Genomic DNA, 12,817 nt, shown 5'->3' with positions numbered 1-12,817 from the left:
CTGAAAGTAGCAGCTTATTGTGTACTCTCTATGTTTGCGTTTCTATTGCTGCTGTGCAGTCTTGAGCTGGATCGGGGCGGGGCTGGTTATATTATGGAGGTTGCATTAGCACCAGTAGCAAGCTTGTGCTTTTTCTTCCTGGGGAAACTAAGGCTTGCCAACTTAAGGGAATTGGGGTGGATTGCAGTGGTGGGACTGCAGCTGCAAAGGGAGATGGAAGGTAATTTTCCCTGGGCATCTCTCATGTACGGATGAACCAGAGACTAATGGTAGGGAAGGGTTGACCACAGAAGCAAGCTTGAAGGGTATGTGGGCCCTAGAGTTCAAAAATCTATCTTGTGTCAACTAGGGTGAAGCATTTAAGTGAGGATTAAGCTGAACAGGCAAAACTAACTTTACAGGGATTTTTCATGGAGAATGACCAGTAAACACAATGCCACTTAGCTAGTTTTGGGGGCAAGCCAGAGAGCATAGAAAATGCATGTGTATGGAAAAGGGAAGGACTGATAGGAAAGTCAACTATTAAAAAGAAATTATCAAGGGTAAAAGTTCGAGAACAGCAGCTTTATGGACGGTGGAGCTATAAACTACACAGATTTCTGAGGCCATCAAAAGAGGGAGAAATTTTCTTCCCCTCGTGTTTGAAATTTTCAATAACTCTTGTGATTAAAACAAAACAACTGTTATTCATGAAAAGTCAGTAATTGTGCCCAGAGGGGACAGTTAGAATTCAGTTGGATGCAAAGCCTGTGATACTGTTCAGGAATAATGGCTGGAGTGTGCCCATTGGGCACTTGCATCCTCAGACTTTTACAATTATAAATCTCAATTATTTATCAGGATTGATTCTTTGCACTGCATATTCTTCCTTGTCATTCTTAGCAATTGAGTTTCAAATTTTTCTTCAAGTTGTTTCTAATGTGAATAATGCTTAGTGGCTGCAGAAATACTCTTGAACTTTAGCCAACGCTAATATCCCGCAGATTTCATTATGATCAGTGCCTGAAATAGTTTCAGAAAGAGTTTAACCTTTCTGGTTGGTTGTTTTTTCTAACATCTGTAATATTACAGAGCATCCTTTTACAAGATTGTTTCGCCTTTCTAGTGTTCTCGGATATGCTTACTTTACTGTTTTGAGGGTTATTCTATATTTAGTATTTGCATGATTTCATCTGGAAACAAATTGCTTTAAATCTTAGTATTTTACCTATTTCAGTCTTCTCCAGTTTCTCCAAACAGATGCATCATAGAGATTTATAATTAAGTTGTTATAAGGCGTTTTGCGCATTGTTTTACCTCTCAAGGCTTTCCTGCATTTGCATGCTGGATTGTGCTGTCCTAGCAGGGAAGCTATAAATAGACTCTCTGATGCAGTGAGGCAGCTATGCCACAGTGGCCTTGGAAATCTCAGCTTTCACCTGTAACTCTGCATTCCCATTCCCACCGACCTCACTCTTGCAGTAGCAGGATGCAAAAGGGACGTAAATGATTGATTGCTGCTGGTGGTGTCTAAAGTCTGAGTGTATTAAATTTGATGGAGCAATGAAGAATAGAGTAAACTGTGAAGCTGCTCCTATCAAAAAGGGGTAGGGATATAATAAATACAGTCATTGCAGTACATTAGCTTTTGGTTGTTTGCATAGGTGACTTTTAAACTGAAATTAATGTTATTACCAAAGTTAAATACTTCTTTAAAATCCTTTCTTGTTCACAGAAGTTACTTTAACATTTTTAATCATTTAAGTTTATAAAGTACTTGTATGTATTAAAGTACTATAGTGTACATGTTTACATTGTGAAAGATGTTTTGTTTTTTTACAGTGTGAAAAATTCAAACTATTGTCTCCCATCATATACTGCTTATAAGAATTATGATTATTCAGAGCCAGGAAGACACAATGAGCAGCCAGGCCTGTGTGGCCTGAGTAACTTGGGGAACACATGTTTCATGAATTCAGCAATTCAGGTAGGTACTTTAGAATAAAATAAGCTTGTCTTAATACTTGGAAACTAATATCGTTATATTTTGTCATGTTTGGAAACTAATATTAAGTGACTCCATTAAGTAGCAGGATAGGATTAAAAGTGAGGAAATAATACATCTATATTGGTATGCTAGAAAAGTTGATTTACATAGCTGCATTCATTGTTTCCCCTGTTTTTGCACAGTGGTCAATGTCAGAAAGAGATTTGACCAGCATTCTACATGAGTGAACCTTTAAGTGGGATTCTTTGCTTCTTGTAATGGTTGCTATGCATGCATGTCATGAAAAATACTTTTCATTTTGAGATGTGCTTGAGTGCAGATTGTAGTGCCAAAGTGTCAAAGAGTAGGTGACCGGTGGTTTACTGGGCCTTTATTTCTAACTAATTATCATGTACTTTTAGTGTGCAGGTTAACATTCAGAGAACCTTTGAACATATTTACCTTTGACCTTTCCCCTTTGAATAGCTGCTATTTCATGGACGAGATATTTTACAGGAATGTAATTGCTTGTTTCTTTGCTATGGTTGGAAGAGAAATACTAGTATACCTAGTATTAACACTTACCAAGACAAAAAAACTTTTACTTTTAAGTGGAAGCTGCAGTGGTAGATTAATGATCATAAAGAACTAGTAGTTTAATTTGGTTTTTTTTTAGTTCTGGAACTCATGTTTTGTCATCAAAGCTGTCTTATGTCAAAAAACTGTAAAGTGTATTTAAGTTCTCATTCACACTTTTTTCCTGCTGTGTATAAAGATAGTAGATCTTAACCAAGCATACTTTAGAGTTAATCTCCTCTGTCATCACGAGGGTTCCTGACTTATGTTTGTGATTTCTTTGGGTGAAATAAAAAAAAAAAAAAAAAAAAAAAAGTTGAATTCCTTCTTTAGGCTGTTCAGGAAAAAAGTAGTTTCAGATACATTTGTAAGCTAAGTTTATGGAGTTGTTGAAATTTGTTCAAAAGAAGAAATATTGCAGAGTTTCATAGTCTGTGCAGATTTTCTATCCCTTCTTTGTATATAGAATCAGAGAATAATTTGGGTTAGAAGGGACCCCAGAATGATCATGGGTCCCGCCTCCTGTTTGTGTCCATTATGTTAGTCCTGTCACTGTGCACTTCTGAGAAGAGCCTGGCTCCACTTCTCCGTAGCCTCCCATTAGGTAGCTGCAGACAGCCACAAACTCTCCCCTTAGTCTTGTCTTCTGCAGGTTGAACAAATGCATACAGCTCTCAGCCTTTCCTTGTGTGTTGTTCTCCAGCCCCTCCAACCATGTTGGTGGCTCTCCTCCACTCACTCTTCTTACACTGGGGAGCCCTAAACAGGACAGTGCTCCAGCGGCAGTCTCACAAGTGCCAAATAAAGGGGAAGACTTGCTTCCCTTTGCCTCTGGCTACTATTGCTGATACAGCCCAGCTTGCAATTGGCCACCTTTCCCACAGGGATGCACTGCTGGCTTTTCCAGGACCACTGGGTCATATTATGCAAAGTTGCTTTCTAACCAGTCAGCCCCCAGCCTGTAGTGGTACGTGGGGTTATTCCACACTTATTTATATAAGGCATCCATAAAATTCAATTTATTCTTTTTTCTAAAAATGTTTTCATGAGGATACTTGAAGAGAAGTTGAACAGTGCAGAAATAATTCATTTATTATTTTTTTTAGGAGGCTGCATGAAAGTGGCTAAACTGAAAGGGGGGGGGACACATATTGCAGCGTCCATTCTAAATAAAAACGCTATATGTCACCTCTCTTGATTAGTGAATTGCATCATTATGCTATTGTAAAGAAAAAAAAAAGGAATATATTTTTGTGTCTAGTGTGTGAACCAGAATTGGCTTTTAAAAGCTGAATTAAAAGAATATTCTTAGTACATAGTGAAATATTTTTTTTATGGTGCTACACTGTTCGTCAGGCTAGACTGATTAAAAACAAGGATAATTTTGATTAGTTAGTCAAACTTTTATTGAACTGGTATACGTGAATTTGCATATATGTAGATTTAAAAGTAACCTGTTAGATGAGAATTTTAAGCATGGGTTATTACCTTTAAGAATCTTACATAGCTTAACAAACTTACTACAGTTCACATCAGTATCGCATTGTGTTAACTGGATTTAATTCTGAGATCTGCATTCTAAATCATGTCAGCTTTGACTTCATTGCTTTTCAGTTATATCAAGGGAATCAAGTGTTCAAATAAGTTCTGAGAAACTGTAGTGTAAATTAATAAATACAATTTTGCTGATTCACAGGGCAGTGCTCTGGATGAGAAAATTAGGTGTTTATTGAGCAGTGCAGCTTTTAGTTTGGCATGGTACCTTTAGTATGTCCTTGATGGTGTGTTTTTTCAAATGCATTATTTGGCAGCTTTCGTAGCAAGGAACTGTAAAGTATCTTTCAGTTCCACCTACTATATCTCTCAAAGAAAGTGTTGTTTAATGTTACCTGAGAAATCCATGCAAGTGCTTTTTAGTGAACATTTGACATGTTCTTAACACACTCAGGTCTCAGAGACTGCAAGTTCTACTGTATTCTTCCTCTTGCCACCACTTCTACCTTTTTTCCAATCACACCGAAAGCATACATTTCACTGCACTAATTTGCCATTAATTTCACCTCCTACTGTTACCAGAGTAACATTGAATTATTCTGGCTAGAGGTGTAATGCCTATGGCCAAAGCACTCTGAACACATATGATCTTGTCTAATCTTGGAAGCAACGAAGGGATGGGCCCAGAGAGCTGGGACTGTTCAGCCCGGAGAAGAGAAGGCTCCAGAGCGATCTTATCAATGTGTATAAATAGCCAACGGAAGGGAATGAAGAAGATGGAGCAAGACTCTTCTCAGTGGTGCCCACTGAAAGGACAGGAGGCAACGGGCACAAACTGAAGCACAGGCAATTCTATTTAAATATAAGAAATGTTGTTTTACAATGAGGGTTATCAAACAGTGGAATAGGTTTTCCAGGGAGGCTGTGGATCATCCATCCTTGGAGATGCTCCAAACCTGACTGGACACAAGCAACCTGCTCTAGGTGACCCTTCTTTGAGCAGGTGCGCTGGACTAGTCAGTCTGCAGAGGTGCCTTCCAGCCTCAACTATTCTGTGATTCTCTGATCTGCTTTGGTTACCTACTGTAGCTTATTTACCTTCTTAAGGTGTCTTTCTTCACAATTATGTCAACACAGGGTTGTTTATCAGGATAAATGTTTTCTTTAAACAAAATAGTTTACTGTAGAGTTTTGGGCTCTGAAATAGTTTCCAATTCCATTCATGTTCTATTCCAAAAGCTCTGCTTTGATCCCTTCCATTCGGTCAGTGCTGAGTATAATCAATGTAGCTTCCTTCAACAGAAGCAGAGTTTAGTTTATCCACTCTTCCGCTGATTACTACTTTTCTCGGATCTTCATCCTTCTCAGACAGCATTGAGGCCCGTTAGTGTTCACATAAGAGCCATTCCTGCTTCAGAAACCACTTCATTTCTCAGACACCTTCTCTTTACTCTCGTCTCACGTACGGTGAAGATGGTTTGCATCAGAACTGTTATCAGTGTTCCTTGAAGAAGAGGGCCAGTTCCTTGCACATCTGGCTCTCCAGTCTGACAAACTTCTCTGAAGGTTTTTGTCCTGTAACCATACTAGATAGAAATGCGATAATCCTGGCAGTTTCTTAAATTTTCTTGCAAGTTGATTAATAGTTCTTCAATCTGTAGGTAATTTTAGGCTTGCCCCTTCATCCTTCTAAGTGATTATTGTACAGAGACCTTCTCTTTTCCAAGTAGGGGCTTTCAGTGTTACAAAGCTCAAGACAACTAGAGGAGAGACGGTGAAGAGATGGGTAAGATCCTCTGTGGTACCACAGACACCTGCAAGCTGAGTAGGAGTAAGGCGAAGAAGGTTAAGATACCACTGTATTTCTCCCAAGTGCTGTTGTCTTATCACTGTTTCTTATTAAGAAAACCAATATTTCAATATTATTTCATATTTTGGTTGTATTGGAACTTCTCTTTTGTATAGATTTTTCAGATTCTTTTGAAGGGGTATTCCATGTATCTAATTTTAATTTGGTGCTAACACTTCAGGCTTGTTCTTTATTATTGAGGCCTAAATGTCTGCCTTTGCAGATCTGAGCATTAAATAAAACAGGAAAGAGAAAAGGGAGCTTGTGGGCTTTATGAAAACATATTCTTATGAATGCTTGAAGCCACATCAAGCATAAAAAGAGTATTTGGCAAGTAGATGTTTTATTCACACTCACTTATGTACATGGCTATGTTCTAAGCTGAAAAAAATTAGGAAAATATGAATCTCCTGAAGCATTGCTGTGCTGCCACCTGTGGATGTTTCCTAAGTATTGCTTTGCCCTTTTGGTGGGATACTAGAGATTAGAGCTCTGTGGGAAATGTTTTTCTTTCCCTTTTGCAGTGAAAACCTGAGAGTTCACAGAGTTTTCATTTTGTGATTCAAAAATAGAAGAATTAAAGTAAATGTTTTAATTAAAAACACTTATTTTTTTCTTCCACATTTTCATTTTTATGGTTTTTTTCTATCAGCATGATTATATATACTTGACTTTTGAAAAACAGCTATTGAGAGCTTTGCAATGGGGTATTTCAGCAGTTTTCTTTCTTCAGAAAGCTGATTAACATTCCCTCTACAGTTACTTATGGCTTTGAGTTTATCCAGACAAAACACAACATCTTTCACTGAAACCTGAAATGATTAAGTTTTTAGTGCTCTGTTTCAGTTGCCATAGGCATACGGAGTTTGGGTTAAGGGGTGTATTAGCTGAGTGCTTTTCACTATGTCTGACACTAAGCGCTTCAGACAAAAGTAGGATAGGCAGGTGGTAAGTAATTCACTTTTTCTCCTATTACTTGGATCTTTCAGTCAGTCAGCTCTTGGTCTTTTATTAGAAGACTGAAATATGTAATTTCAGTGTCCCTTGCATAGAATTGTTATTAAGTAGGACAGCTGAAGAACCATGATACTTACAGGAACACTCAATTTTTAGCTCAATTTTATGATCTTATTGTCTGCTTCTTGTTTCCCCAACTCACTGGCATAATAGGTAATGATGTTTTCTCTGCTTTGTAATTTTATTTTTATCATTGTTTCTATGTAATATCCCTTATGGGATGTGAATAAATGTTTCCTCGTTACCTTAGGATCATAGGATAATTCAGGTTAGAAGGAACTTCAGGAGGTTTCTAGTGCAACCTCCTGCTCAAAGGAAGGTCGGCACTGAGGTCAGACCAGGTTGCCCAGGGCTTTATCCAGTTGGGTCTTGAAAACCTCCAAGAAGGCTGCACAGCCTCTCAGCTCCACTGCTTGACTGTTCTTATGGTGAAAACTTTTTTGCTTATATCCTTAACCTCTCTTGTTTCAACTTATGCCCATTGTTTCTTGTCCTCCCACTGTGCACCACTGTGAAGAGCGTGGTTCCATCTTCTCCTCAACTTCTCTGTAGGTACTAGAAGGCTGCTGTTGGGTCTCCCTGAAACAGTCTCTTCTGCAGGCTGAACAGGCCCTGACGCTTCAGCCTTTTCTCACAGGGCAAGTGCTCTCAGGCCACCGACTGTCTTGGTGGCCCTCTTTCTTCATTAATTTTATTTTCTTTTTATCAATGAAACAGTCAGAGTCCTTGCAAACTCTTATATTTTATCAGAGTTTTCCCATACTTAAATTACGTGGATTTAGAGAAGTATAACATGACTTTTTTATTATTATTTTTCCACCTTTATGAAGGTTTCATAGGATAGGTAGACTGGCTAACAAGATCATAGTCTAGTATTGGAATTACAGTATTCCAGTGAGGCTACAGCATAGCCTCATATAGGTAGCTGTATATAGCTGTATATACCTCATATAGGTAGCTACCATATAGGTAGCACTAAAAATAAAGATTATTTATTTTTCATTTTCCTGTGCATCTTAATGCCTCCCACACCCTACTAGTTACAGCTGTGCTCTCTAAACAGTAGACTGTATGTGTCTTTACAGGTGATTAGGTTTCCTTTTTGACCCAGTAGTTTAGAATTCTTCCAGGGTGTTTGTATGCATGGGTATGTACATCAACAGTGCCCGCCGTGTTGCATAATACAGTTGATGCGCAAATTGTGTGAAGCATTGTTTTGTCTAGTCGCATTGTTTGTCTAATTTTCTTGGAGGTTGATTATGATGCCTTGATACTGATTACATAAATAGTTGTTATCCACAGATTGCTCTGCTACAGAAAAATCTTTTTTTTTTTTTCCTTTTTTCCCAAGTGATTAATATATAACATGGAACTATAGTTTCAGTGTTAACCTTTGTCATGTTGAAGACCGAATTCTTCTCTTCTGTGGTTTGTCTCATACTTGGCCTTGGAGTGTCTACATTCTCTTCCATCTTTTCCCATCATCATTTAGCTAAATGACCAGTTTGGCTTCAGAGACTGAGCACTTTAGAGAAGTTTTGTTGGTTAAAGAAAACTTTTGGAGACTTCAGTACCTGAAATGAAGTGCCATTCTGTTACCTCTTTAGTTCACAAACAGTTTTCTGTAGTTTTGCTGTATTTGTTTAGCTTTTTTGGTTTCTATTATTCTTCATGTCAGTATACTTGCTAGTTTACCCATGTCTGTGTTTTAAAGCAAACAAACAAGAAACCTAAAACTGCTAGGTTGAACAGGGCACATAAATCTGATGACTTTGCTGTCTAGTAGAGTGTCTTGGTTCTAATAGTTCTTTTTTTTTTATTGATGCTTTACATAAGGCTTCCTTGATAACCTACAACATATCATATCATGAGAAAATAAGAATGTAGGCTTTCTTTCAAATTGGCTTCTGGATGCTTTTTTCCCTGCGACTTTAATCGTGATCTTAAATAGTTCTCCATTGTCAGCCTTTTCAAGAAGTAAACATGTTTGTAATTGTTTAGCTTTGTCAGTTATGTTGAAAAGATTAGTGGGTATGTGGCCAACTGTATTAGTTCCTTTAGCAGCTACTCTTATAAAAGTTGTGGCAGCTGATATTTTAGAAGATGTCCGCTCTATAGCTCAGAAGTTGCTGTGTTCAGATAGATACTTGTGCATTCCAGTACTACCATCAGTGTCATCTTATGTTGGAATGTGGAAATTGTTATAAGGAAAAAGGGAAAGTATCTGTAGTAATCTTCTTGGCTTGGAAACAACACACTGTCAGCACATTGTGTAGTGCTTGACTAAGAACCTATAGAAAAATTTTCTATTTTTGCATTGTTTAATTCCTTGTTCTGGACATTCTTCACACTAAGCTGATCAGCTGAACTGATTTGATCTCCTAAACCAGCCCAAAAATAATCCAAAAGAAAAGTGAGGAGAAAAATAGTTTTTTTACAAGTTAGTGAGATGAATATGTTTATTGTGCAAGCAGATGAGGATCAGCAGAGAAGGGGCAGGACTTCTTTGGGCAGTAGGATTTGTCACATCACTCAGACTGAACATGCAATTTTACCTAAAGTGTAGTTTTATTTATAGTTAGTTTAGTGTGGTTTGCACTGTATTGTTTCTGGGTATCTGGTGGGACTTGGTAGTCCATCCATTCATTTAGGTTGATGCTAAAAATAATCTTTTGAAAACCCTGATTGACCACTTCTGTACGGATTCGAGAGACCAAGTGTTTCTCCTCCAAGTTGCATGGATCAGTTCAGAACTGACAACACAGATCTGTGAGGTAGAGGGGGCTTGGGATCACCACTACTAGGAATAAAAGCTCTTTGCTATGTAGCAAGAGAAAAATGAGCTTTCTTCAGCCCTCTGTGTCCAAAAGGGCCTGTGACATTAGGAGTTTTTTGCAATGCTGACAGATCATTAAAGCTTTAGGTGAGGAGGGAGAGAAAGAAAGGAGTATGATATGGTCATGAAACTCAGCTGTATGCAGCATATGGCTGGTTTTGCTTTGTACTATTACACAGGTATGATAGGCAGAAATAGGAATAACTTGTTTTTCCCCACTCAATAAAGTTGTAATTTTTCCAGTCTCAATTGTTGCATCTTACGCAGTAGCGTATGTGGAGCTAAAATTTTTGTTCTTCCCCTTGTTTGCAGAGAGGCAGATGAGACTGATGAAATATTTGACCTTTCTTGGAATCTTTAATAGAGGAAAGAATGCAGAAAAGCTTGTAATATTTAATGAAGAAACTTTGCTAAATCTGTATGCTAAGGAATGGCATGGGGATCATTTCCGAGTGATGGAAAAGTTTTTGTTTAAAGGAGTGTAAGGAGTAGCACACAAAAATTCGAAGTGGTTTCCTAAAATTGTAAATCATACTTCAGTGATTACATCCTGCTATCTCTAAGTGCTGACAGAAGAGACAAACTGGTACAGAGGATAAGTCATTATCTCAGTCTAAACCAAGGCCCTTGCTTTCCTTGAACTAATTTCAGCTCTAAACAGCTTCTCAAAAGTTAAAAGACCATAGGAAGGGCTGCACCAATTCTGATTCAAGGTCTAGCTCATCAAGCATAGATTGCTGTCTTCAACAGCATCCATAAGCAGATGCCTAGGAAGAGAAGGAATAGGGCAAGCATCCTCACCTTCCCTTCCCTCCCACCCCTGCAAAAAAAATATCTGTTTTCAACTATTTTCTGCTCACATGTTGTTCTGAATGTGGTGTAATGTAATTTAATAAGCCCTGTTGGCTCTCTCTTCCAAGTACCTATGCAGTCTCTTAAGGCCCTGTAAACTTTGTGCATCTGTAACAACTTTCAGCAAAGACTTTCATAAAGCTGCTATTGATGTATCAAGAACTACCTTCTTTTGTTTGTTTTGAACCTCGATACAAATTGTGTTGTCACGCTATGGTTGGCTGGACTACTATGTCTAATAAATTCTGACGTAAAGCTTTTGCAAAGTATTATCTGTGCATAACTGTGCAGCCAGTCTTGGTTTAAAACCATCATTTGTTTCTGTAAAAGACCTTCCCCCCCCCCCCCCCCCCTCCGTTGCAGGCACTAGGTGTTACAGTTTAAAGTATTGTTGATGGCTGCTTTAACAAAGCTCAAACATCCTTTGTTTAGAACTAATTCAAATCACTGTTCTAAAAATTCTCTATTTCTGTTTACAGTGTCTGAGCAACACACCTCCTCTTACAGAATACTTCCTCAATGATAAATACCAAGAAGAGCTGAATTTTGACAATCCTTTAGGAATGCGAGGTGAAATAGCAAAATCTTATGCAGAGCTTATCAAGCAAATGTGGTCAGGAAAATACAGCTATGTTACCCCAAGAGCATTTAAGGTCAGTAGGGAATTTAACCTGAATGTACATTGTCAGTTTTGGTTTTGTAGTTCAAATATGCAAAACTTAAGGAAATATGCAAGAATAAGAATTTGACGTAATATTCATCAGTATGCATTCCATTCATTTAACTGTTAAAATACTTGGATGTATATTTAAATAAGTGCTCACTGTCCTTGTGCTTTGGTCTTTGAGAATTAGTTTTGGCTTCCTGTCTCCTTTGAAAAGCTTATCTTTTATAACTTTGTAAGTTTTACCTTTTCAACTTCCTTCTTTAGCATCTCAGAAGTATCTATTCTTTATAACAAGTAAGGTACCAGAAGTATTTGTATTTCTTTTTTTCAGACACAAGTGGGACGATTTGCACCACAATTTTCTGGTTATCAGCAGCAAGATTGTCAAGAGCTACTGGCTTTTCTCTTGGATGGATTACATGAGGATTTGAATCGAATTAGGAAAAAGCCTTACATTCAGTTAAAGGATGCAGATGGGAGACCAGACAAGGTAGTGTTTTTGGTGTTGATCATCTTCATTTTAGTCAAGGCTATATGTTGCAAGATACTTCTACATGATTGTTCACTGAAAGGTTGGGACACTGATCACGTGTTGCCTTTTCTGGAAGAGATTTCAGAAAATAAGCCAAGATCTTAAAATGGAGGTCTTGTTCAAGTACCTGTGTAAATTGCTCCTTTATTTGGAACATAATTGGTGGGGTGGGACGGTGTAAAGGCTTTGTTAAGACCTTTTTGTTCAATTCAATGCTGAGTTCAGTTGGAAAAACAATTTTATTCTTCTGTCTACAGTATGCAGCATTCTGTCTTTCTCCAGTACTCTTACTTTAGGGAAACTCTTCTAGCATTGAGCTGCAAGCATATAGATAATTTCTTTTGTTACAAGTATGAGTTACTTCAGATAGAATTTTTAGTTTTATTTGCTTTTGTCTTGCCCCAAGCCACTTGAAGTCTCTCTCAGACTATGTAATGCCACTGACAGAATCTCTGTCCTAGGAAAAGCATACATCTTTTAACATGTGATCCTGATAGCAGTAACATATCTTACAGCGTCCTTTGGAGTGAGATTTCTATGTTTAGGTGGTAACTGAGAATGTTCTATCAAGTATTCTTACTAATAATTCTCATTTCCTACTACTTTGTCATAACTCAAGTCATGCTTTAATTACAGGTGGTTGCTGAAGAAGCCTGGGAAAACCATTTAAAAAGAAATGATTCCATCATTGTAGATATATTTCATGGCCTTTTTAAATCCACTCTAGTTTGTCCTGAATGTGCTAAGATATCTGTAACCTTTGATCCCTTTTGTTACTTGACACTTCCATTACCTATGAAAAAAGAACGCACTTTGGAAGTTTATTTAGTTAGAATGGATCCACTTGCAAAGCCTATGCAGGTAAGCCTCCTAGTTTATGTACAAAACTCCTGATTCATGTGGCGTTAACAATGAACCTGAGTTCCTTTACATTTTTTTAAATTTACATGTACAATAAGCAAATCCAACAAGCTTTAGTTTTCGTATATGTGTTCTGAAGCCCCACTTAGAAAGCCTGAGGAAGGCTA

General features: G+C 37.8%; 1 protein-coding gene across 8 annotated transcripts in view; it reads left to right on the top strand.

Annotated features, from left to right (window-relative positions):
* USP15 (ubiquitin specific peptidase 15) overlaps positions 1-12,817 on the top strand; it is a 70,040-nt gene that overhangs the window by 47,415 nt on the left and 9,808 nt on the right. For 6 of the 8 annotated variants that reach the window (XM_082309537.1, XM_082309538.1, XM_082309542.1 and 3 more), the window contains 4 exons: positions 1,822-1,966; positions 11,070-11,243; positions 11,589-11,747; positions 12,426-12,650. In XM_082309537.1, the coding sequence (XP_082165663.1) occupies positions 1,822-1,966; positions 11,070-11,243; positions 11,589-11,747; positions 12,426-12,650 (703 nt within the window). Of the gene's footprint in view, positions 1-1,821; positions 1,967-11,069; positions 11,244-11,588; positions 11,748-12,425; positions 12,651-12,817 lie in introns of those variants that run through there. The other 2 variants (XR_014227924.1, XM_082309543.1) reach the window with 2 other exon arrangements.

The sequence above is a fragment of the Platalea leucorodia genome (assembly GCF_965183815.1).
Source record: "Platalea leucorodia genome assembly, chromosome: 4".
Lineage (NCBI taxonomy): Eukaryota > Metazoa > Chordata > Aves > Pelecaniformes > Threskiornithidae > Platalea > Platalea leucorodia.
This window is presented reverse-complemented; position numbering and strand designations above follow the sequence as displayed.